The sequence below is a fragment of the Lutra lutra genome, chromosome 1 (genome assembly GCF_902655055.1).
Source record: "Lutra lutra chromosome 1, mLutLut1.2, whole genome shotgun sequence".
Lineage (NCBI taxonomy): Eukaryota > Metazoa > Chordata > Mammalia > Carnivora > Mustelidae > Lutra > Lutra lutra.
In genome coordinates this window covers 208,335,237-208,358,618 of record NC_062278.1, presented here as the reverse complement: position 1 = coordinate 208,358,618, position 23,382 = coordinate 208,335,237, and the positions used below count along the sequence as shown (strand labels likewise).

Sequence of the window (23,382 nt, the reverse complement as noted above, 5' to 3'; positions counted from 1 at the left end):
ATGTCGGAGGACTTACCCACCCTGATCCCAAACCTTACTGCAAAGCTACATAATGACAATGGTATAGCACCAGCATCTAGACATGAACCAGTGGTGCGGAGTCGAGAACCCAAGCCCGTTGAGAAGGGCATCGAGACCATTCAGTGGGAAGGGGCAGTCTTTCAGCAGCTGGTGCTGGAGAACTGGATATCTGTATGCAGAAGAACGAAGTTGGACCTCAAATGGAACTCAAAATGAATGGAAGACCTAAAATTAAGATTTATTTACTTATTTATTTGTCAGAGAGAGAGAGAGAGAGAAAGAGAGAGAGAGCGGGCAAGCAGGCAGAGTGGCAGGCAGAGGCAGAGGGAGAGGCAAGCTCCCTGCTGAGCAGGGAACCCAATTCAGGACTTGATCCCAGGACCCTGGGATCATGACCTGAGCCAAAGGCAGTGGCTTCACTGACTGAGCCACCCAGGCATCCCTTGAAGACCTAAAATTATAAGAACTCAAACTGTGAGCTCTTAGAAGAAAACCAAGGAAAAGCTTCATGACACTGGGTTTGGCAATGATTTTTTGACACCTAAGGCACAGGCAGCACAAAAGAGAAATAAATTGGGCCTCGTCAAAATTAAGAATTTTTGTGCATCACAGGACACTATCAAGAGAGTACATACAGGGGCGCCTGGGTGGCTCAGTGGGTTAAGCATCTGTCTTCATCTCAGGTCATGATCTCAGGGTCCTGGGATTGAGGCTTTCTGCTCACCGGGGAGCCTGCTTCCTCCTCTCTGTCCGCCTGTCTCTCTGCCTACTTGTGATCTCTCTGTCAAATAAATAAATAAGATCTTAAAAAAAAAAAAAAACCAAAACTTGTCTCCAGCAGATGTCCCAATAGTGCTGGGGTGTTGGTGGGAGCGGGTTGGTGCTGCTGGGCTCACCCAGGTAACATCACCACCTGCCTTCCAGTGGCTCCGTGTCACGCTGCCTACACTGGGTTCCCATGAGCCACCCTGCATTTATTTTCGAAACGCCTCCAGGACATCAGGACATTTCAGGGACCCAGGCAATAGTGGGAGGTGTGGTTAAAGGTTTGTAAAAGGGAGATCGTGCCATTCACCATGCTGAGACAACCTGTTGGCTTTTAGAGAAAAGTAAGTCTGGTTCGCTACCTCATGCCGCTGTCCATGATAAATTCCAGAAAGGTCAAAGATGAAACTGTAAAGCAGAGAAGAAAACGAAGGCAGTGTGAAGAACTATCTTGGAGGGAAGATGTTTCCCAGGAAACTGGAAACCTAGAAACAAAGGGGAAGATAGAGAAACCGACTACATAAAAGTTAAAAAAAATGTGTAGCAGAACTCGGAGGAGGAAGGTAATGAATAAACAGAAGCTACTCTGAAGCCTAAAAAGAACTCCAGTGGGGTGCCTGGGTGGCTCAATTGGTTAAGCCATTGCTTTCGGCTCAGGTGACGATTCTGGAGTCCTGAGATCGAGTCCCGCATCTGGCTCCCAGCTCCATGGGGAGTCTGCTTCTCCCTCCAACATTCTCCCCTCTCATGCTCTCCCTCACTGTCTCTCAAAGAAATTTAAAAAAAAAAAAAAAAAGGTGCTCCTGTGGGTCCAAAGAAAATGACCCACAACACAAACTGTGAGTGGACAGTATTCTGTAGCCAAGAGTGGTCAGTGGTAAGATACTCAGTCTTACTTGTAATAGGGGTTGTCATGAAATAACATCAAAACAGTAATGAGAGAGCCCCCCCCACCCATCAGATTGGCTGAGATGAACAGTTAAGTAGGAGCAGAGTTTGGTTGGTTGGCTGGTTGGTTGGTTGGTTTTGAAAGGCATCTTCCCGTCTTTCTATGGGAATCCCTGATGCAGTCTCTGGAAGGTTCTCTGGCAACATTTATGGAAATTCAAGAGGCACATACTCTGTGAGACAGCAGTTCAACTTTGGAAGATTTATGTTCTAAATCTCGTCCCTCGTAAGTGCAAAAACGTGGGTGCAAGGAAGTTGTCGCGTATCAGAAGATTTGAACAATGTCAGCGCCTGGCCGGGGGCAGTAGTGACCACCGAGGAGAAAGAGAACTACCTGGATGGTTAAGAAATAAACTCCAAGGTATGTTTTAGAAGGAAAAAAAAAAAAAGGCAAGGTACAGAATGGTAAGTTGAGAAAGATCCCCCTGGTGTGAGCGAATGTTTATGGCAGAGAAAACTGGAAAGACACTTCCTAGTGGTTGCCTCTGGAAAGAGGGTCTGAGGGTCTGGGGGGGAGAGATTTAATTTTTACTGGGAGTATTTATTACTTTCCATTCTGTTTGGAATCTTTGATTCCTGAATCAGAGGATTCACATCTTTCATCTGTTCCAGAAAGTTCTCAGCTTCATCGCTTTGACGCCGCTGTTCCCTTATGCTGGATTCCTGGATTCCCTGGAACTTCCCCATAAGTTCCCTTATGTTCTCCTCCCAGAATTCCTACTGCGTGTGTTTCGGGCTTTCTCATCCAAGCCTGCCCGTCTCAGTTGGACCATACGCATGGGGTGAGAACAGCCCTCGGGATTGATCTCCCTGACGGCCTTTCTGGGGCCTGGGGTTAACCATTACAACCCAGCTCGTGAGCCACGAAGATCTGTCACTGAAAGGCCAGGTGGCTTCTGCAAGTTTCTGCTGGGCCCCAAGCATCAATCCAGGCACAGCACAAATCTGGCCAGAAAACTGAAGTTGATCTGAAAGCCTCCCAGGGCAGAGTCCGTGTCATGGGAGGCACGGTGCCCACACGGGAGGTTCGGTCCCCGAGGGCACACGCGGTCCCCATGGACACGGAGCCTGTAGCTGTTCGGGCACACCAGGGAGGACCTCCACCGGGCAGGATAGGCTGGCAAGCCCCAGTGTGGCCGCCCGCCCACCCGCCTGCCTGCCATGGGGCCTCCTGTCCTAGAGAACTCGGCCCAGACCCGGGACTCCAGGCCAGTCCTTGGTTTCCGAGGGGCCGCCTGCAGCGGTCCGCGGCCGGAGTGTAAGCATTCAGCGAGGAGTGTGCGGATGGCTGGCTCAGTCTGGATTCAGAGCTCTTGCAGCAGCTTGGAAAGGCAGAAAGGAAGGTTCCAGAAAGAGGTCCGAAAGTCAAGATCTGGAATGCCTTCCTGTGGCCGGGCTTCCATTCTTCCTCTGTCGTGACCAAGTCCATGTGTCCCGTTCTGCAGTCTTACTTCACATGGACTTAGCCATTCCTGCTCCCCACCCAGACCCTTCCTCTGCAAGGGCTGCGTGCACGAGGGACAGAAGCCTTCTGAGTGCAGTTTAACCATGCTCGGGAATTGGTCAGGAGGAGGGTGCCTGGCTGGCTTAGGCAGTTAAGTCTTTGGGTTGGGCTCTGGGTCCTGGGATTGAGCCCTGCTCAGCGGGGAGCCTGCACCTCCCTCTTCCTCTACCCCACCCTCCTGCTTGTGCTCTTCTCTCTCTCAAATAAATAAATAAAATCTTTTTTTTTTAAGATTTTATTTATTTATTTGACTGACAGAGATCACAGTAGGCAGAGAGGCAGGCAGAGAGAGAGGGGGAAGCAGGCTCCCCGCTGAGCAGAGATCCCGATTGGGCAGGGCTCAATCCCAGGACCCTGGGATCATGACCCGAGCCAAAGGCAGAGGCTCTAACCCACTGAGCCACCCAGGCACCCTAAATAAATAAAATCTTAAAAAAAAAAAAAGGAATTGGTCAGGAAGAAATCTCACATATTTCTGACGTGGTTTACATCATCTCGCACTCTGTTCCGACCACTGATGCACTGAGGAGCCTAGACAGCTGCATGTAATAATCAAAGGGTCTTCCTAATGTGTGAGGACCAGGAGGAAGAGGAGGGATGTAGAGGCAGGCTGTCAGTGCGCTGTTGCAAACTGCAATGAATCTAGAAGGCCAATCATACCCCTCAGGGGACTCGAGTAGTCTGAGCTGGTAGGAGCACTCGGGGTCCCTGTGATGTGCCCTCCCCAGCTGCCGACAGGGACACAGCATCGGGACACAGAGCCTCTCAGCAGCTGGATTCCAGGTGTACCCATCAGAGGCCAGGCTCTCCTCTGCAGGCATCTGTTCATGACCCAGAAGGTCCAGCCAGCATCTGGGATGTTTCCATAGCCCAGGGGTTACACAGAGCACTGTCTAAAATCTGCAACAGGCCTGACCCAAGTCACGTTTGCTGAGCCTGAGCTGTGTTGCAAACAGGTCAGAAGTTTCTCGGTACTGACTTCCTGAAAAAGGAGCTCGCTACCTCTCCCCTCACGTTAGTGTTCCAGACCATTGAACACAGGTGTTCCACCTGGGGCTGCCTGTTGGACCGGCCCTGCGCTCCTGGGACAGCCTGATCCTGCCCTTCCACACAGGTGCGGCCTGGAACCCTGCTGGGGGGGGCTGGGGGCTGCTCAGAGCACGTGGGTTCTCATCCCAGAGTGGCCCTTCCAGACCAGGGTGCCCTCGCCTCCTTGATCCTGACTCAGGGTCTGTCATGAGGGAATGATGTGGGCACAATGAAGATGGAATGGGAGACTGAGGCAGGGCCTGGCTCCGGGTTGGGGCGGCGGGAGCTTCCGTCCTCAGCCACCCCGGGTCCTTAGCGAGGGACAGGGTGTGGCTGGGAGGGGCCAGAGCAGAGAAAGGAGACGGCAGCCCCCGCAGAGCGGTCTGGATGAATCATGGGGCTGAGGTTGTTGACACGTTTAGCTATCATGGGGCTGAGGTTGTTGACACGTTTAGCTACGTGGGCTGGAGGCAAGCCAGTAAGAGTGATTAAAAGTCCCGCACTTCGGATGCAAAGATAATAGGAAATGGCTCATCCACAGCTCCCGGTTAGGTAAGTACGCTCTCGAGTACCATGGGGGTTGGGGCGGGAACAGACAGGAAATCTAGTAGATCTGGTGACAGGCAGTGGGATAACGGGGACGGTCTTGCTTCTTGAATGTTGTTTTTGAGTTAAAAAAAAAAAAAAAAAAAAAGATCTATACAAGAGGATACATTTTGCCCCTGCCTGGGAGAGAACTCCTTTCGCTCCTTCTAGGATGGAGGCATAGGGTCTCATGCAATGTGTGGGTGGAGATTACAGTCGGAAGCGTCTCCCTTCCCTGTGGCCATGATGAAGCAAGCACCTGCTGTGTGCCGTGCTGGGGGCCACCTGCTCAGCCCAGAGCCCTAGGACATCACTGCTCCTGACTTCAGGGGCTGTACGGTGTCCCCAGTACAGTGCATTCCGCCCGTAAATATTTACTGAGCACCTACTATGTAACCTTGTATCACTCACTCAGCAAACACCTGCTGTCTGTCTACTGCATCCTGGGAACCCCCCAGGCTCTGGGAACATGTCTCTGCTTTACTCCACTTGCCTGTTCTAACAGAGGGAGTGGGACCATAAGCCAACAAGAGTACAAGACAATTTCAGACAAGGACTCATGCGCTGAAGAGACCAAAGCCCAAGGGTCCCCAGGTGGGAGAGACAGCACCGGGTCAGGTGGAGTTGAATCAGCTGGGGTGCAGAAGGCTTCTCTGGAGACATTCCCCCCCACGGAGGGCCCTATGCAGGCAACAGGAAGGGGGTGGATCTGATTCTAGGAGCAACAGGGAGTCTCCGGAGGTCATGATAGAGCTGAATGAAATTTTTTTTTTTAAGATTTTAAGTGATCTCCATACCCAAAGTGGGCTCGAACTCACAACCCCGAGATCAAGAGTCTCATGCTCTACCAACTGAGCTGGCCAGACACCCCCCAGAACCAATGGTTTTAAAAAGGGCCTCCAAGGGGCACCTGGTTGGCTCAGTCAGTTAAAGCGTCGGCCTTTGGCTCAGGTCATGATCTCCAGGTCCTGGGAGCAAGCCCCGTGTCGGGCTCCCCACTCTGCAGGGAGTCTGCTTCTCCCTCTCCCTCTGACGCCCCAACCATACTCTCTCTTTCAAATAAATAAAACCTTAAAAATTAAAAAATAATTAAAAAGGGGCTCTGATAGCTGGCAGGGTTGGCAGAGGTGTCACCCAGGGCGGAGGTCACAGGCTCCTTGTAACCTAATCTCAGAAGTGACATCGCAGCACTTTTCCTGCATTCTTTTCTAGAAGTGAGTCACCAGGAGCAGCCCACACTCTAGGAGAGGGGATTCCACAAAGCAGGAGGTGGCCATCACGGGGGCCCATGTGAGAGGCTGCCCAGCACACCTGAAGAGGAATTTGCTTTGTTCCCTAGGACCTAGAATTGCTCATTAGGATTTTTGCAAGTTTCTTTGGGGCTCAGCGTCCCTCCACCTTCCCTTCCCTGAATTGCTCTATAGTCAGCATGGGTCCCGAAGGCACAAGCACGGACAGGCTGGGGCCACGAGGCGGGACAGGAGGACACCTGCAGCCTGGGGTGTGGGGGACCGGGTTATGACGGTGTATGCGTCCCTCTTCAGCCAGACCCTTTGCCGGTCTCTCTTCCAGGTATTTGCCTTCCTTCTGGCCATTCCAGGCTGTGGGGATGGCCTTTCCTCCTTTCTTTCTTTCTTTCTTTTTTTTTTTAAGATTTTATTTATTTATTTATTTATTTATTTATTTATTTATTTATTTATTTATTTTTGAGACAGGCACAGAGAGCACAAGCAAGGGGGAGGAGCAGAGGGAGAGGAAGAAGCAGACTCCACGCTGAACCAGGAGCCCGATGTGGGACTTGATCCCAGCACCCTGGGATCATGCCCCGAGCGGAAGGCAGACGTCTAACCGACTGAACCGCCCAGGCACACCAGCCTTTGCTCCCTCTGATCGGAGAGGTGGAAAGCACCGTCCAGCCACACCACCTGAGAGGTCGCTAGAGGCCCAGGCCACACTCTCTTTTGAGGCTCCTTGTAAATTCAAACCCAGCAACTGGGGCGCCTGGGTGGCTCAGTGGGTTAAAGCCTCTGCCTTTGCCTCAGGGTCCTGGGATCAAGCCCCGCATCGGGCTCTCTGCTCAGCAGGGAGCCTGGGATCAAACCTGCTTTCCCCTCTTACTCTCTGCTTGCCTCTCTGCCTACTTGTGATCTCTGTCAAATAAATAAATAATCTTTAAAACCCAGCAACCTCTAGAACAGGCTTCGGAAGTTGTGGCCTATTGCAAAACCCCAATTTAACAAACCAGGAGCTTTGATATTCGGGAAGCAGGAGGGAGTGTGACTGGGCTTTTCACCAGGCCTGATGGAGTTTGCAAAGAACATTTGTGCGCCGGCCAGCAGGGGAGGCATATGGTTCCAAGATTGCTTCCTTATTTTCTCATGACTTACCTAGCCCTTACTATGTGTCAAGCACTGTCATAAATGCTTTAAAAGAGGAACTTAATGGCTTTGCCCTTTCTCTGGCTTCGGTAAAGTGGAAGGACTGTCCAGCTGGGGCTTGTCGGAGGGTGAGAGAGTTGGAGGTCACTTCCAGCTAATTTCAAAACAGAAGATGCCCCAACAGGCATCAACACGTCATCTGTGAAACAAGCCCAGAGGGAGGGAGGTGTTCTAAAGATCACTGGTTCACAGAGGTGTAAACTGAGGCACAGACAGGTGGGCATCTGTCCCAGGTCACACGGTGGGTACGTGCACTGGCTTCTGGGAGCCCATCCAGACAGGCCGTGGACCCCGTGTGTTCTGCAATGCTCTGGGGGGGGTGGGGTCCTTCCTGGGGGCGGTGGCCAGGCTGGGCTGTGCCACCAACATTCTGTTTCCCTGTGGGTGGACACGGTCGCCAACCCCCGATGTGTGCCAGACAAACGTGCAGGACAAGCACGGTGCGCTCGCCTGGAATTGGGTATGGGGGCTCCCAGAAGGGCATGGCCCGTACCTGTGGATGGGGAGAGGACCCCCTGGTCGCTGCTCACCTTGTCTGGCATCGTTTCTGTGCCATTAGCTCGGGGCACCCCACACGCAGTGAGACCGTCTGTGATTCAGAGCGTGACATGAGAAGAACCTCGCAGCGGACATCCAGCTGCGAGAGATGGCGGAGACCCTGTATGGTAGGGCCCTTGCCGTCTGCCTCCCTTGCCCAGGAGTTTTCTAGCACAAGCCCAGTCTCCAGACCCTCCTCAGCCCCAAGGCTCCACTCTGGGGACTCCCCAGCCTTTCAGGGACTGATCTGAGCTGCAGGCAGGTGTCCCCTGCTCCTGAAATTCAGTATTTGTCAAAATGTGGCCCCGTGGCCCTCTGCTCCTCAGCTGCGGGCGCGTGTAAATGCAGAGTCCTGGGCTGGCGCCCTCGCCCTGAGGAGCCTGGGCACTCAGGTAAGAGCCACTTGCCTCCCTTTGCAGGAAGGTCTCACCTGGGAGCCGCCAGGGATGGGGCCTTCGGCCTGCTTATGAATTTGCTGGATCTGCTGCTTCTGTCCCATCTCCTCCGCTCCAGCCCTCTCAGGGCCAAGCGAGTACCATGTACCCCAGCACCCCTCCGTCCTCCCCATGCACTGCTCCCCAGGAATGAAGCTGCTTTTGGGACCCTGGAGCCTCCACACCAGGGCACAGACGGATCAGGTCAGCCAAGGGGATTTTGACATGAACCAGCCCAGGAGGAGGAGCATTTTATTTTATTTTATTTTTTTAAAGATTTTATTTATTTATTTGACCGACAGAGATCACAAGTAGGCAGAGAGAGAGGAGGAAGCAGGTTCCCCGCCGAGCAGAGAGCCCGACGCGGCACTCGATCCCAGGACCCTGGGACCACGACCCGAGCCGAAGGCAGAGGCTTCAACCCACTGAGCCACCCAGGTGCCCCAGGAGGAGCATTTCAAATAAGGGTGCCCTTTCCTGACATTTGGAGTAATGACGACACCCCCCCCCAGGGCCTCACTTGAAGCCTCCCACCTTGCCCACCACCCCATCTCATCAGCGCTGGTGGCCCCACGGGCACAGGACCAGGGGGCTGCATAGGAAACCCCCACCCCCACCTCAAGACGCCCCTGGCCCGGAGACACTCTGGCAGGGGCTCAGGCTGCCCCAGGGTAAAGGCCGGCCCAGACCGGGAGGGACGGCTTCCCATGCTCAGCAGTCCTGGGCAGGCGCAGGGGAGGGAGACCCCAAGGCCTGCAGCTCCCCACTCCCTTGAGCAGGGTTCTGTTGGGGGGGTGGCCTTCCCGGGGGGAGGTTCCTCCTCACATCCACTGAAAGCCCTGCTTTGTGAACCGAAGCTGTTCCTTCTTGCTCTGCCCTCCAGAGGCTTGCTCCAGTGATCGATATGCTTTTAATTAAACTCTGACTGCTTCAAGAGGACTGCGTGGTCCCCTGGGTCATTGCTTTTTCTTTCTGCAAACAAGCTTCTTCTGGTATCTCGTGCTGGGGTGCTGGGGGTCACGTGGGCTCTGGGGGAGCCATCGACCCTCTGAACTTCCCAGGTCAAGGGCCTCTCTTGACGGGTGGGCCTTCTTTATTGGGCCCTACTCAGGATGCCGAAGGTTGGGGGGCTGGGGGTGGGGGATGGGCTCTTCTCAAAGGCAGTAACCCCAGCCAGACCCGCCCTGGCAGAGGCCTGGGTTGAAGGGGAGTTATTCGGTGTATAACGTGCATGACATTCGGGGGCGATGGCCTGTTTTCTAAAGTCAAAATCCCTCAATGCCTGGCCCTCTTGCCCCCAGTGCCCAGCGCCCTGGCATACAGTAGGTGTTCAATAAATGCTCATTGCCTGAACGTGAGTTTTCCTTCTGTTAGAAATCACCCCCTGGAGGGATGACCCAAAGAAGTTGGGTGAGTAACTCTCCATCCACAGCTCCTCCCTGTGTGGGATCACTTGTCTCCCACGCAGGGATTGGAGGAGAGAGACTTTCTTAGAGGTCCCCTCGAGGTGACTAAGAGGAAGGGCTCCGCCGCCCAGGGGTCCGGCTGGGTATCTCCTGCTGAAGACAGGAGACTCCAGCCACTGAGGTCAAGCAAAAAGCTTTTTATTCAGAGCACAAGATGGGGGTTTGCACCCAGCCTCCCCCGCTGTGGCCCTCATCGTTTTGACAACAGCTGCGATCCTGTCAGTTCGAAGCAAGCACAGTGTTAGGCTGTCAGCAGCTGCCGCACTTGGAGGGAAGGCCACTGTGTCAGTGGTGACAGGACAGTGAGGACAGGAAGCTCAGGGTTGGGCGGGTCACAGCTCCCACGTGGCCCCGTCTGGGCCCCCCGAACCGGGACTCCTGCCCACCGAGCTCAAGCTCGAGATGAGCTCGGTGGGCAGGGGGTCCGTCTGACCGCGGGTGACAGGCCTCCCGTAGCCACCGGGCACTCAGAGCTGGTTCCGGGGTCGCTGGAGCCTCGGCAGCCCTCTGACCACGGGCCTGAAGTCAGTGGAGACCGACGCTGCCCGCGGTGACCAGGGGACCCCCTTCCCTTATTGTAATGGCCACCTCCTTGAGGGCTCCAGGGGTGGCATTGCTTTCTTTGTCTTTGGTATCCAGTCTTTGGTCTTTGGTATCCAGTCGGCTGTGTGCCCCCCACCCCTCAACCCCAGGCTACCTTCCAGGTTAGGACAACAAAGGACAGGCCTCCGTGATGGGACAACGGCTCTCCCAGAGTGGCTAGTGGGCTTGGCCTTCCCAGATGGCAGGGGCACGGCCTTCGGAGCTGACCAGGGCTCTCAGCATCGTCATGAGTAAATAAAGCTAATGCGGACCAGGAAGACAGGCCCGTGGCCTGAGGGCTCTAGAGGTCTGCCATCACCCCTTGTGGGATGTCTTCCGAGGGCCCTGCGCCGGGATCAGGACAGGTGACTCTGGGAACACCGGCCCCTCTGAGTAGGTAACCCTGGGCTTCAACCAGGCTCATCCTGACAGAGTGGAGGGTGTGTGTGTGTGTGTGTGTGTGTGTGTGTGTTTGTGTGTGTCTGTCTTCCTGGTTCATCGGTCTGCAGTCCGTGGTCACCACCCATCCCCTTAGAGAGATGAAATGGACCCTATCTTGTGAGAAGTGGCTTAAAACCCAGGCCTGAGAGATTTCTGGTCAGTTCTGCCCATGTGGGTTGTGAAACTCTGTCCAGGTGGAGGTCAGTCCCCTCTCCATAGGTCCTCTCCCCAACCCCGACCTCTGGATGGCTCCCAGCTGTCCGCCTCCATGATGAGTCTAATGTCTGTGGAACGGAATGGGGGCTGAGTTTGGCACTGCTCTCAAGACACAGTTACTGTCCTTTCCCACTTGGGCGCGGCCTGCATGTATGTGTGTGACTAGCCCGGTGCGGGGTCCTCCTCAAACTGAGCCGGACCTGCGCAGCCGCACCTGTCTCCTAGTTTTCACAGGCTTGGGGGAGCCTCTCCGGGGAGCAGCTGGGATGCGGCACCCTTTTCGGGCTGGTCTGCTCTGATGTTGGTGTCCTGTCCCGGGTCCCCAAGGCCAGCCCTGCTCTGTCCTTCCATCCTAACATCATGGCCTTCGTTCTCAAAAGCCAGGAGCCAGGGCCCCGACCATCCCAAAAGAAGACAGATATCCCGAGAAAAGCCAAAGGCAAGTTCTTTTCTGCCCCTGGGCTGCTCCGTTCAGAGCTTTCATTGCTGGTGGGGCCGTGCCAGGTGCGGGGGGCGCCCCGTCTTGGAAGGACACCCAGTCCCGCTCTGGGTAAACTCTTCTTGGATGGCTTCCAGGAGTCTCTCCTCCTCCTGTTGCCCCAGTCCGCCCCCCACCAAGACCTGGCCCAACTTGGGGAGAGGAGGAGGGTGTACAGGGGATGGCAGTGGCCGCAAGCAGCCTGCGGGGATGGGTGGGGGCAGGGGTGCAGGGCGGCGCATCCCAGCCATGCCAGGGCCACGACGCCCGCGTCCAGGTTGCCAGTGGCTTTCCAGTTTCTGGCCCTCCCCCCATGGCAGCTTCACTCATCTGTCACCTCCACGGAGTCCTCGTCCTTCCTCTCCTCCGACTGCTCCTCTGCGGTCTCCGTGTTGTCCGTTTCGGACAGCGAGGCCGCCTGCCGCACCCAGTCCCTGTCACTGAGAGGCTCTGGGTCGCATGGTCCAGAGAAGGGGTTGAACCAGTTCAGGGAGAAGTCCCCACCAAAGGTCTCTTTCACCGACTTCCAGCTGCTCCTGTGCTCCCTGGGCTGGTGCTTTCGCTTGAGGCGCTCGATGCCCTGTGGGGACAACGGGATACAGAGGGTCAGCAGGGGTGAGGGGGGCGCGGTAGGGACACAGCCCGACCAGGCCAGGTCAGGGCTGTGGGGCCCTGAGGGCCGGTGGGGCACGGGCAGGGTTGGGGGGAGCGGTGGGGAGCGGCACAGCAAGTGGGGGCCGGGGTCTGCCCAGCCTTGCCAAATCAGGCGCGGCTGCTGCGGGGCCCAGGGCCGAGGACTAACCGCCCCTGAGAACACTAAGACGCGCCCTCCCTGGGCATTCTGGGCCACGCCCCCCAGCAGGTACAGCGGACTCAGCAGAAGAAGGGGTGCAGGCAGTCAGGGGAGAGTGCGGGGTACAAACACGGGGGCCGCGGAAGCAGACTGTGTGCCCAGCATGCGGCAGGCAGCCAACGGGGGCGCAGGGTCGCTGTGGGGGGGGGGCCCTGCTCCGGTGGCAGATGCGCCCCTGCTCCCAAGCTGCGGTGCGCCGCTGCTCCCACTCACCTGTCTCTGGGCGTCTCAGCTGCCAGGCCACAGAAAGAGGGTGAGGGGAAAGGGGAGAAGCCCGCAGGAGTGAAAGGCATAGTCAGGTCAGCTCTCCAACCACAGCCCCCTCCACAAAGGCTTCCAGCCCCACCGGAGCCTCTGCCTTCCTCCGCCTCTGCTGGAAGCCAGAAGCCAGAAGCCAAGGGTTTGCGAGGCACAGCCACTGCTCATTCACACGACCCATTCCACCTCAGAACGACCTCCGAGGACCTCGTTCTGGGTTCTCTCTTCTTTGCCACACAAGAGCCTCCCGTAACTGGTACGATCCCTTCTGTTATGCAGAAAGAGAAACTGAGGCACACCCACAGACTGAGGCTTGCCCCATCCTCCGGGCCAGTTCCTCTCCAACACTCTCTCTTCCCACTTCATCTCAGAGATTTAAGTTTCTCGGTTCTTGAAAAAACCTGTCGTTTGAAGAAGCTGATCTCAGGGTATCTCCTTGGAAGACACTAGTGGCAGAGGGCAGACCAGGGACAGAACCGGGCGGGTATCACCTGAGCCGAATCACGGTTTTAACATCACCTCCATGCTTTTCTCGCCCCGAACGCACACTCTTTTTTTTTTTTTTTTCTTAAAAGCATGTCTTCAGGAAGAGACCCATGTGGCAGGTGAAGCTCTCTACTCTTTTTTTTTTTTTTTTAGATTTTATTTATTTATTTGACAGACAGAGATCACAAGTAGGCAGAGAGAGAGGAGGAAGCAGGCTCCCCGCTGAGCAGAGAGCCCGATGCGGGGCTCGATCCCAGGACCCTGAGATCACGACCTGAGCCGCAGGCAGAGGCCTTAACCCACTGAGCCACCCAGGCGCCCCGCGAACGCACACTCTTGATCTAATCATTAGAAAACATCAGCCAAACGCAAATTGGAGTTTACCGGATACCTGGCCTCTGATCTTCGAGAGGGTCAAAGTCTGACAAACATGCTTCGGAAGCAGACACAGGTGATGGCTGTATGGCAACTGCACGTGGTAAAGGGGTTGATTTTATGTTGTGTGAATTTCATCTTAATTAAAAAAAGGGGGGGCGAAGTTCATGAAAGACAAAGACGGAGGATTCACAGATTGGAGCAGACGACACAGATGGGACAAGCGAGGCAACGGGACAGACAAGGGTCTCGGTGGGGCACGTGGAGAAGCCCGAACGAAGCCTGTAGGTGTTAAGGCTCTCGCATCCATAGTTTCCCAGGTTTTTGTATTTTATTGTGTTTATATGAAATGGTTCCATGTTGAAAGGCTGATGGAGGCAAACGCAGGAGCTCTCTGGGCGATTCCTGCCACGTTTTTTTGTTAACAAGTTGGAAATTATGTCACAAGAACAGGTAAAAAAAATAATCGGAGACACACAGATGTGAGCAAGAGAGTCTTGAACACTGACAACATGACAAGCTGGGATCAGTCGAGACACCCACTCAGGATGGCTGAGTCTGCTGTTCTACAAAGTGTAACACAACTCAGCTCCGAAAAACGGTGTTGATACAGTTCTACGTCACCTTGGAAAATCCTGCCCACTGGCGACAAGGCAAGGAAGCCAGGATAGTTGGACATGACATCACGGGACCTGCGGGTACCTTTGGGGATGGGGTCAGAGGTGATTTGTACTAATTTCTGTGGACTCCTTGCACGTCCCAAGCTTTCACCAATGAGCGGGTGTTACTGTCATGATCAGAACAGAAGAGCTGTTTCAGAAAACAGACCTTGCTGGCAACTCCTGAGGGAGCCTCGCCTAGGTCAAGGGCACCCGATGCTGTTGGTGCCCATGGACCGGCCCCTCTCCAGGCCTCCCTGCTGAGCGGAAGCCACAGGGGCCACCGGAGACACTTGCTTTGGTGGATGCTGTGTTCCCCTCCCAGGCAATGCTTTGCAGCCTGTCCAGAGAGGCATCTGAAGCATGATTTCAGGGAAGCTGGGACATCCTCAGGAAGCAGGGCAGGCGACAGAGGGGACACCCAGACTGTGTGCATGCTGGCTCAAAGCCATGATTGTGGGGTCCTCACAACCGCCCTGAGTGGAGGTGGCTGTTGGTACCAACAATTTGGCAAGCGGGAAAACAGAGGGTCTGAGAGGCCACTATGGTGGCCAAAACTTGTTCTGCTGTTCGTTGGAACCCAGGTGAGAACCGGTCTCTGCCTTCTTTCTGCCCAGGGTGTTTTCAGTCCTCCTGTGAATTCTCACTCTACCCGTGCTGATCACCAAGGCAGAGGAAAAAGCCGGAGAGGGAGATGAAGCAGAAGAGCCCTCAGGACGACGGTGCTCTGTGGCGAGCACTCATGGCGACACTCAGCCTCTTCACCAAGCTCCTAAGAACATTCTAGATCAGAGCCCGGCCCGTCCACCAGATGAAGTTCCTGAGCAGGTTAAGTGGACAAACATCCAGGTCAACTCTGAGTCTGGACGAAGACAATATTCCAAAGGCATCTGCAGCCTAAGAGAGGTGTGAGGGTCTGAGCAGGTGGGTTCAGGAGGAGCCAACGGGGTCTCTTTCTCCTGGTACGACACAATTCTGAGTCGAAGGCGTGCCAGAGGCAAAGTCCTTCGGCGGGACGTTTGCAGGGACAACAGTAATACCTACGTCAGGCCCAAGCGAGCAAGAATGATTGACTCCTGGGGAGGACCGCGCGGCCGAGCCAACAGCTCTTGTAAGGGAGGGTGTGGCTGGGGGCTTCTGGCCCTCCCTCTGCCACAATGACGCATGAGCTGTCATTTGCACGGGAGCACACCAGAGTCCCCAGAATGAACGCACCAGGACGAGAGCTCCCGAGGGAGACAGAGACCCCGAGCATAGGCTCTGTAAGGACTCCTCTGAGACCCACGGAGCAAGACCTCGTTGTCCCCCCTGCCCCCTCGACTCCCCACATCATCGTATGGTGAAAATTGGAGACGCTGCTGCCCATGCCGCGTCCCTCCTCCTTGGACAGCCAGAGAACATTCTCTCTTCATCTGTTGTTTCACATCCTTTTACTCGACCCACAACAGGCAACACTCTTCTGTACAACTGTGTACCGCCGCCGACAAAGTCTCATGAAATGATAACTTACTCTACAACTGTCAAGGATTTTTGTTTGTTTTTTTTTTTTTAAATGTCACTTCTCACCAACGAGCTGGTCTCAGGGATCAGGAGCCGTTGTGACTGTGGTTTGAAGAGCAGAGGTCTGGCAGCACTAATGTTCATGGAAGCCACGCCGGTGCCAGACGGCTTTGTCACAGTGATGGTCACGACTCTCATTTGACCCTCGCTGCGACCTTGTGATTCAGACGGCCTCCCTGGTTTGACATGTGAGATCACGGAGGCTCAAGTCAGCAACTGCGCCAAGTCACACGCGAAGGAAGTCGCTGAGCAGGGACTTGAACCCGAGTCTGAGGGGGGCCAGAGCCTTTGATGCCCAGTCGCCAGGCTGTGTAAGGTCAGTAGCAGAGAGGTTTGGGACGCCCTTATGTCCATGTGGCAAACACTCCTTCCTTCTTAGCTTCCGTGTGTGCGCGGATGGACCCCTGGAGTGACTTTGACTTGCTGGGGTGCTCACGGAGGTCATGCCACCGAGAACTTGTTTTCCGAGGGAGAGGGCAGGGGAATGAAGCTTCCACCTGGGGACACAGCAGACTGGCCAGGGGCTGGTTTCCGTGTCACGGTGGAAAGTGGCTTGTGACTTTCTTAGCAGCCGAGCCCAGAGGAGCAAAACTAGTCATTCCAGTTGTGTTACTTTGGTTCTTTGGAGACGAAGTATTCCCGAGAGGAAATGGTGTGACTAACAGGAGATGGGGGACCTGCATTGCTACCCAAACTCATTCTGGGGGCACAAAGTCATCAAGCCTGGGCACAGAGGCGGACATCTGCCTGGAGGGAGCGGCCTTTTGCACGTTTGGCCCGGTTGCTAGAACCACCGCCTGAAGTCGATGGCTGGGAAGGAGTCACCTAATCCGGCTTGCCATGTCGCCTTCCTTTCTCTTTCCCTGCCACGCTCCAGGGCCCACGCTCTGAAAGACCACGGCTGCCACGGGCTCATTGCCCAGGGGCGTACCCCACCCAGCACCACCGGAGCCCTTGTGCCAAAGCCAAAAGCCTGGGCCACCCTTGTGCAGAGACACGTCCTCTCTCCTCAGCCGTCTGGGAAGACTGGGGACCCTCAGGGATGCCCGCTTCTTTCTGTGTGGATGGCAGGTCACCCCGCTGCCGACGACAGCCCCATCCCTGGTCCCTGAGCTCCCCCAAAATGTCTCCCGTTCCAGTGAGAGGGAGTGAGGAAAACCACAGGGAACCTGGGGTTTTCCTATCTTCTGAGGGCATTTCCCTCTGGCCGAACAGAGGGAGACCCACACAGGATGTCTAAAGCAGCCTTGTCTGGGAAGGACAGGCCTAGGACGCCAGGTTTAAATGATGAATTTCCAGGTTTAAATGATGAATTTCTATGTTTAGGACTCAATAGTAATAAAAAAAAAATCAATACATTTTCAGCACCATCTACTGCCTTCCTCAGACATCCCATGGGAAAAAGAACTAACCTGGATCACTTAAAAAAAGAAAAATGCCTTGAGGATGGAGTGTTTGGAGGGTATCCAAATATATAAAATATTCCACCCCCCCCGCCAGGAGGACCCAAGGGACGGCTTCCTGAGGGGCGGGAGCAGGCCAGAGCCTTCGAAACCGCGCTAGTCACTGAACAGCCACACTTCACACACCTCAGCAAACTGCAAAAAGTGTGTGTGGGGGGGAGCCTGTGGGAAACAAACACTATCAACTAGATTTAAATACAGCATTAAAAAAACAAACAAACACCAAACAAACGCTCCAGACCTCAGCCTTGACTTAGGGCGTCAAGAGCACAGGAGAGGCAAGCCGGGGCTGACTGCCTTGGGGAGGGTCGTGGAGGTCTCTGGTGACATGGGAGGGATGAGGACGAGCTCCTCATAGCGCTGGGATGGTCTGTGGAGGTTTCCAGTGCCTTCCTCCAGCTAGACACCGCTTTCTGCTGGGTGCGCAGAGGGAAACGGGTCCCTCTCTCCCGGGGCCCCGCGCTCCAGCAAACTCTGCGGACTGGAAGGCTTTTCTGTAACCGGGGATTCAGGCAGCAGAAGCCAGCGAGAGGCCGGGGGTGGGTGGGGTAGGCTCGGTCAAGGGCGGGCGGCTAACGGGTTCTTTAAAGACAGCGCAGTGGACACCTCGGACACCTCGTTCAAGAGGAGGAGCAGAAACAAATAGCCTTTAGGAGCAACAGAACAGAGGCCCCACGGCAGCCAGCGCGGCTCGGCCTGAAGGCAGCGCTGTGAGAGAACACGGCTCAGTGACAACAGGTTTTGGAAAAATTTTATTGCATTTTGTTTCCATGTGGAAGCACGGACAAAAGTGAAAAGAGGCAGCACGTTCCACTGAACGGTTCATGGAAAACCACACGGCGGCTCGACGAGCTTCCTCCCTGTCCCGGACTGGGTTTCGTAGACCTTACCCCCCGCCCCCACCACCCCCAGCACAAGCTCAAAAAGGAGGTTTGTGGTGATCACTTATAAAAAACCAAATCCACGTGTACGGAGTCACTGATGGTCAGTCCTCCAACTTCTGTGATTGCTGCACTGGCTGGGCCCTCCCTGTCCCTGGGCCCCCTCATCTCCCCACTCTCTTCAGGCTTTCCTCTTGGAAGTGGGATTTCATTCGGGAAGTGCTAAGGGGGACGGGGCAAGGCCACTCAGTCCCGCTGGTTCCGGGGCGGCGGGGGGGGGGGGGCATCTGCCAGCTTTCAGAAATCTGGGGGCCGTGAGGTCGACCCCTCACATCTCCGTCAGCCCCAGAGGCAGGGACGACGGCCTCCCAGGTTAAAATACAAAGACGTGGCTACGTGCGCATTCAGGTGTCCAAGACATCAGAGGGAACCCACTTTAGGGATTTACAAAATGGGGCGGAGGGGGTTGAGGACAGGACGGCTGTGCGCTAGGGGCTGTGGGCGGTGTCACTCAGCATCAGCGCAGCTCACCGGCCACCTGGGAGCGGGAGGGGGTAAAGGGAAGGGAAGTGGTGCCAAGAGGAAGCAGACCTGACAAAGGAAACCTGAAACCACATCATTTGTTTTCTCCTTTTGACTGTGTAAGGCATTCTGAGCTGGAAAAACGTCTCTCCTTCATATTCTTCCAAATAATCCGTGGGAATATAATTGGTGATTCAGAATACAAATAAGACCCCTTTGATCCCACCCTCCCAAAAGTCACTCTGCACACCCCAAGCCCATGGAGTACAAGGAGGCAAACCGTGTCCACACTGGGGGATGAGGCCGCTGTGCCAACGGCCCTTCTTAGGGCTCCGGCCGATCCTGCCCATCTCAGCCATAAGGGGTAAGGATCCGTCTTCGGTGAAAACGTTTTAAGTCCTGTGGGGGCGCCTGCCACCGCCTCCTGGGCAGCGGGAGGTGGGGGGTCCCCCTGCCTCTCCTAAGTATCCCCCACCAGGCGTCGGGGCCGGTGGTCCGTCTGTGCCCCAGCCCACGGCTCCCTCAGTTAGTAGAGGCGGGCCACCCGGAGACAGCGCCCTCCACGTTAGTCAGGCCAGACAGACAGCAGAGAGGAAACCAGAGGCCAGAGAAGTGATTTTAAAAAAAGGAAAAAAAAAAAAAAAAAAGAAGAGGAGCAGCTTCGGTCACCAAAAAAATAGAAAGGATGATCTCTTAAAAATAAAAACATGGGGACATTTTTTTTTCTCTGCAATGCTCAGCCATTTTACTTGAGACATTAAAAAAAAGTTTTAGAGTAGTTGTTCTGCTTTTTTTCGATTTAAACATTCATGAGAACGGAGGGGACGGTAGTGCTGTGATGTGGTTTGTGTCTGGGTGGCAATGCTGGTCGGGTCCTTCAGACCACATACTGGTACGGGTCTGCCTTCCCTTGGTCTGGCGTGGCAAAGGGGCTGGCCCAGCCTAGAGAGAAGGGGTGGCCAAAAACGGCTTTCATGTTCATCCATTTTGTTTTTTTAGCCCATCTTCTCTCTTCCTTTTTCAATTGTTCTATTCCCTGAAAACAAGAACAATCATACTTTCAGTCAAGCTCTTTATTGCTGTGGTTTTTGGGGAAGGGATGTCCATTAGCCTGAGGTGAATGGTGTCATTGCTCCCTTTTAAAGCCACAAACCTACCTACATCGTACATTTTCCTTCTCTTTCTCTCATAAAAAGTGTCAAAGGAAAAAAAATTGCATTTTTTGGGGGGTGGTGGGGGTGGGGGTATGTGGGCATATATTTACAAAGCCCCTCCAGGGAGGGAGGGGGAAAATGAGCAAATCCAGAGGCCGCTGAGCCTGGATTCCCACAGGCGTGTCGGGGTGTTTTGCTAAGTTTGAAGGCGCGACATGTACGCACACTGGGCGGTACAGAGGGGCTCTGGGCCTGGCACTGGGCCTGGCTATGGTCCGGGGATGCTGTGAGGGCTTTGGTGCCAGAAGCCTCAGAGCCGGCAGGGGCTTGTGATCGTGACAGCCAATGCTGGCCTTTAATTTGGGTAGGTTCAAGTTTGACACGACTGTGACCACTTTGCAGACAAAAAAAAAAGAAACAAATGAAAGGACCTGCTCAGGCACTGTTAGTCCCCCCAGCCTGGGAGGTCAAGAAGCACCCAGCTCAGAGGGGTGGGCAAGGCGGACCTGAGAAGGTCCAACAGGAGTCAGAGACTGTGGGGGAAGAGAGAAGCCACCACAGAGGAGGAAGGAAAGGGATTAGTATAGGTTAGAGGGGCTGCCTGGACAGCCAGCCAGCCCCGGGCATGGCAAAGGTCTTCCTAGTGCTTCTCTGGGAAAAAGCGGGCCCAGAGGCCACGCTCGTGGGTGCCCAGAGCCTGGGCTGCTCCCCACACCGAGTCTCACAGGAAAAGTAGGCTGGTGAGGAAGCCTGTTCCCTCCCTTTTCCCCTCCTCTGATGGAGTTGGACAGCGGGCAGGGCCCGAGGATGTGTCTTTGCTCGGAGAACAGGAGAGAAGTGGCCTGGCAGGCGCCTGGCCCGGGGGTCTGTCTGCCCTGGTCTCTGGGGAGGAGGAGGAACGGGGAGGAGTAGGAGGGCTCAGCCTAACTCAAATCTCTGTTCAGGCCAGGGAGCTGGGAGGGTCCAGGCGGAGGGGAAGACGCGCTTTCTCCAGATGCACCCTTCCTTCTTTTCTGCTTTCCTTTCCAGCACAACTCCCTTTAGGAAGGGGCCGGAAGGGGAAGAAGACCAGGGTCAAGGGTGTGTGAGCTGTCCTTCTGGCTCCCCCAGACTGCAGGCTGTGTGGGGACACCGCAGGCAACAGTGGCGGGGGGGGGGCAGGGAGGGGAATGACCGTCACCTCTGGGTTCCCTGTGGGTCGTAGGCAGAGAAGCTGGTCACACTTCCTGCTTGGACACATAGCCGGGTCTATACCATTGGCTACTGTTTTTAGAGAAACTCTTCTGATGATGTTATTTCTTATAGAAGATAAAGTTGCTGAGAGCCCCCTGAAACATTCTAAACCACTGGGAATTCCCACAGATCCAAGAGATGGTGTCCCAACAGCAGTGGCAAGGAGTCTGTCTCCCTACGAGCCTCCATCTGATGTGGACTGACCAGCAGGCCCCTTTGATGCTGCCATCTGTCACCAGAGGGGAGCTTGGGAAGCCAGGAGGAGTGCCGAGAAGGGCCTGGGACCTCATGCCTCTGCTCCTCACAGGGAGCTCAGTGCTGCCCCTTCCTCCTGGGGCCCCTCACCTGGAACCCAGAGCCAAAAAGGAAGAAAGGTCCATGTCACAGCAACAGACTGACCACCTGGAGGCTTTTGGACACTTAGGACAGACAGGTGGCCATAGCACCAGGGGAGTAGGCTCCAGTCCTGTCCCCGCCAGCAGCCTCGAAGTTCCCAGAGAAGGAGCTGTGGGTAGGGTGGAGGTAGGGATGGGGGGTGGAGGGGGAGGAAATGGACAAGAACCAGAGCCGGACCAAGCGGCGGTACCCAGTGGGAAGGTGGGCGCCAGGGGCCCAGAGCTCGGGGATGCTTGAGGCAGACTGTCTCCTGACTCTGTCCTTGGGACCTACTCACGGAGTCACCTCCTCCAGGAAGCAGACCCTGCCCACTCCAGCTGGATTCAGGCACCGTTTGTCCATCATCCCCTCCCTAGGACTGTAGTTCTCGGATGGGAAGTGTGGCCCTGTGCCCAGCAGAGCACCTGACACAGCGGAGCATGTAACAAGGAACCATCATGGGAGGACGGAAGGACTTTTGGCAAAGGGCACCCTTCACCGAAGCTGCTAGGCCTCGTTCCTGGTGTGACTTGCTATGCCGGCCCCAAGAAAAGACTCGTGTGTGTGTGTGTGTGTGTGTAAGTCCAGAGTTACTGCAAATGGGGGGACGCGGCCGGCACACCTCCCTCCTGGGCCCGGCTGGCTGGGCTCCCAGGTCCAGCCTGCACGCAGCCCTCCCCACAGCATCCGCCCTGGGACCCCCGCAAGCCGCAGAGCGGAGGCGGGGGACAGGCCGCCCGCTTACCGTTTCGTCTGTGCAGATGGAGTGCACCTGCGTCCCGAACATCACGGAGGTGAAGATGAGGAAGAGCAGCCCCTCGAAACACAGCAGGATGAGGAGGATCACTGTGGTCGGCGGCGAGAAGGAGCTGCACTCTGCGAGAAGGGTCGTGTGGGACTTGGGGCTGCCTCGCCCTGCCCGCCACTCAACGTCCCCAGGGCCCCACTCAGCCTCCGGCCCCACAGGACCTGGTTCCTCCCACGTGTGCCACGTGTCCTTGGCCCCGGGGCCCGGCGGGCACCACCGAGATGCGCCGGCACTCCCTCGGGGAGGCCTTTCTCCACAGGACAGGCCCTTGCCGGGGCTTCCCCTCCTGACACCCCTTCACCCCTGCTCTTTCCCCGGCCAGTGTCTGTGCCCTGCTGCCAAGCACGGTGCCTGCACATGGAAGGACCCAGAAAGGCTGCACCGCGTGAAGGTGTGAAGACAGGGAGAGCCCCCTCCCCTCAGAGAGCACAACACAGGCTGCACGGGTGGGGCGGCCTCAGGCTGGTTCCGGTTTGGCCACTAATTTTCTGGACATTCCTGCAGCTCCATCTGCCTCTGGGGGACAGGAAGGGGCAGATCTGGAGGCTCACTCAGGGGTTTTGGGATTCGACGTGTACAAGGGGGCAGTCTGGCGGCCGGGCCTGGCCCCGAGCTAGGGGTGAAACAGGCCCCCGGGGAAGCGCGCCCCCGGCCCCCGAGTGGCTGCGTTTGCTCTCCCCTCCTCTCTGAGCCCAGGCTGCCGGGGCTATGTGTGTGAGACCTCGGACCAGTCCTTGTCCCCGTCCAGGCCTCCACCCCCTCCTCACAGAGCAGCGAGGCTTGACCAGATATGTGGTTCTATTTTCAGCAACAGCAGAAGCCTATGTCTGGACCAAGTCTAAATTAGAAGGGCCCCCGAAGGGAGAGGAAAACTGAGGTGCCGCAGGAGGGGGTGGGGGTGCCTGGGGACGACACTGGGAGACGGGGGTCCCGGCCCGGCTTGTGGTGCAGGTTTCTCGTTGCCCCAGGGCCCAGGCCTGCTGCCCTGGCCAGAGGGGTCCAATCTGGGAGGGCAGGGCCGGGCTTTCCCGGGTTTTGGGAACTCAGGGATTCTGGGGCTTCCTTGCTGCTTCCCTCACGGGACCTTCAGAACCGGCCGGAGACACAGCGCTGTTACTGTCCGGGTGGTGGGGTGAGCAACAGATCATCCAAATGCCTTCATCTCCTCACGCTCCCCTCAGGGCTCAACATCGTCCACAGAGCTGTCCCCTCTGGCTTTCTTGGCTGGGATGGTCCCCTGGAGGCTCCGGGTGTGGCAGCCGCCTGCGCGGGGCCGGGTGGCGGGCAGGATGAGGGTTCCAGTCAGGCAGA

At 55.9% G+C, this 23,382-nt stretch overlaps 1 protein-coding gene across 5 annotated transcripts in view; it reads right to left on the bottom strand.

Moving 5' to 3' along the window:
* Positions 1-11,393: 11,393 nt before the first annotated feature.
* The window catches only part of ZDHHC3 (zinc finger DHHC-type palmitoyltransferase 3), a 52,610-nt gene continuing 40,621 nt past the window's right edge, over positions 11,394-23,382 (bottom strand). For 3 of the 5 annotated variants that reach the window (XM_047696078.1, XM_047696098.1, XM_047696088.1), the window contains 2 exons: positions 22,009-22,139; positions 11,394-12,024 (listed from right to left, as the gene is read on the bottom strand). In XM_047696078.1, the coding sequence (XP_047552034.1) occupies positions 11,767-12,024; positions 22,009-22,139 (389 nt within the window). In that variant the 3' untranslated portion in view covers positions 11,394-11,766. Of the gene's footprint in view, positions 12,025-19,217; positions 19,538-22,008; positions 22,140-23,382 lie in introns of those variants that run through there. The other 2 variants (XM_047696105.1, XM_047696114.1) reach the window with 1 other exon arrangement.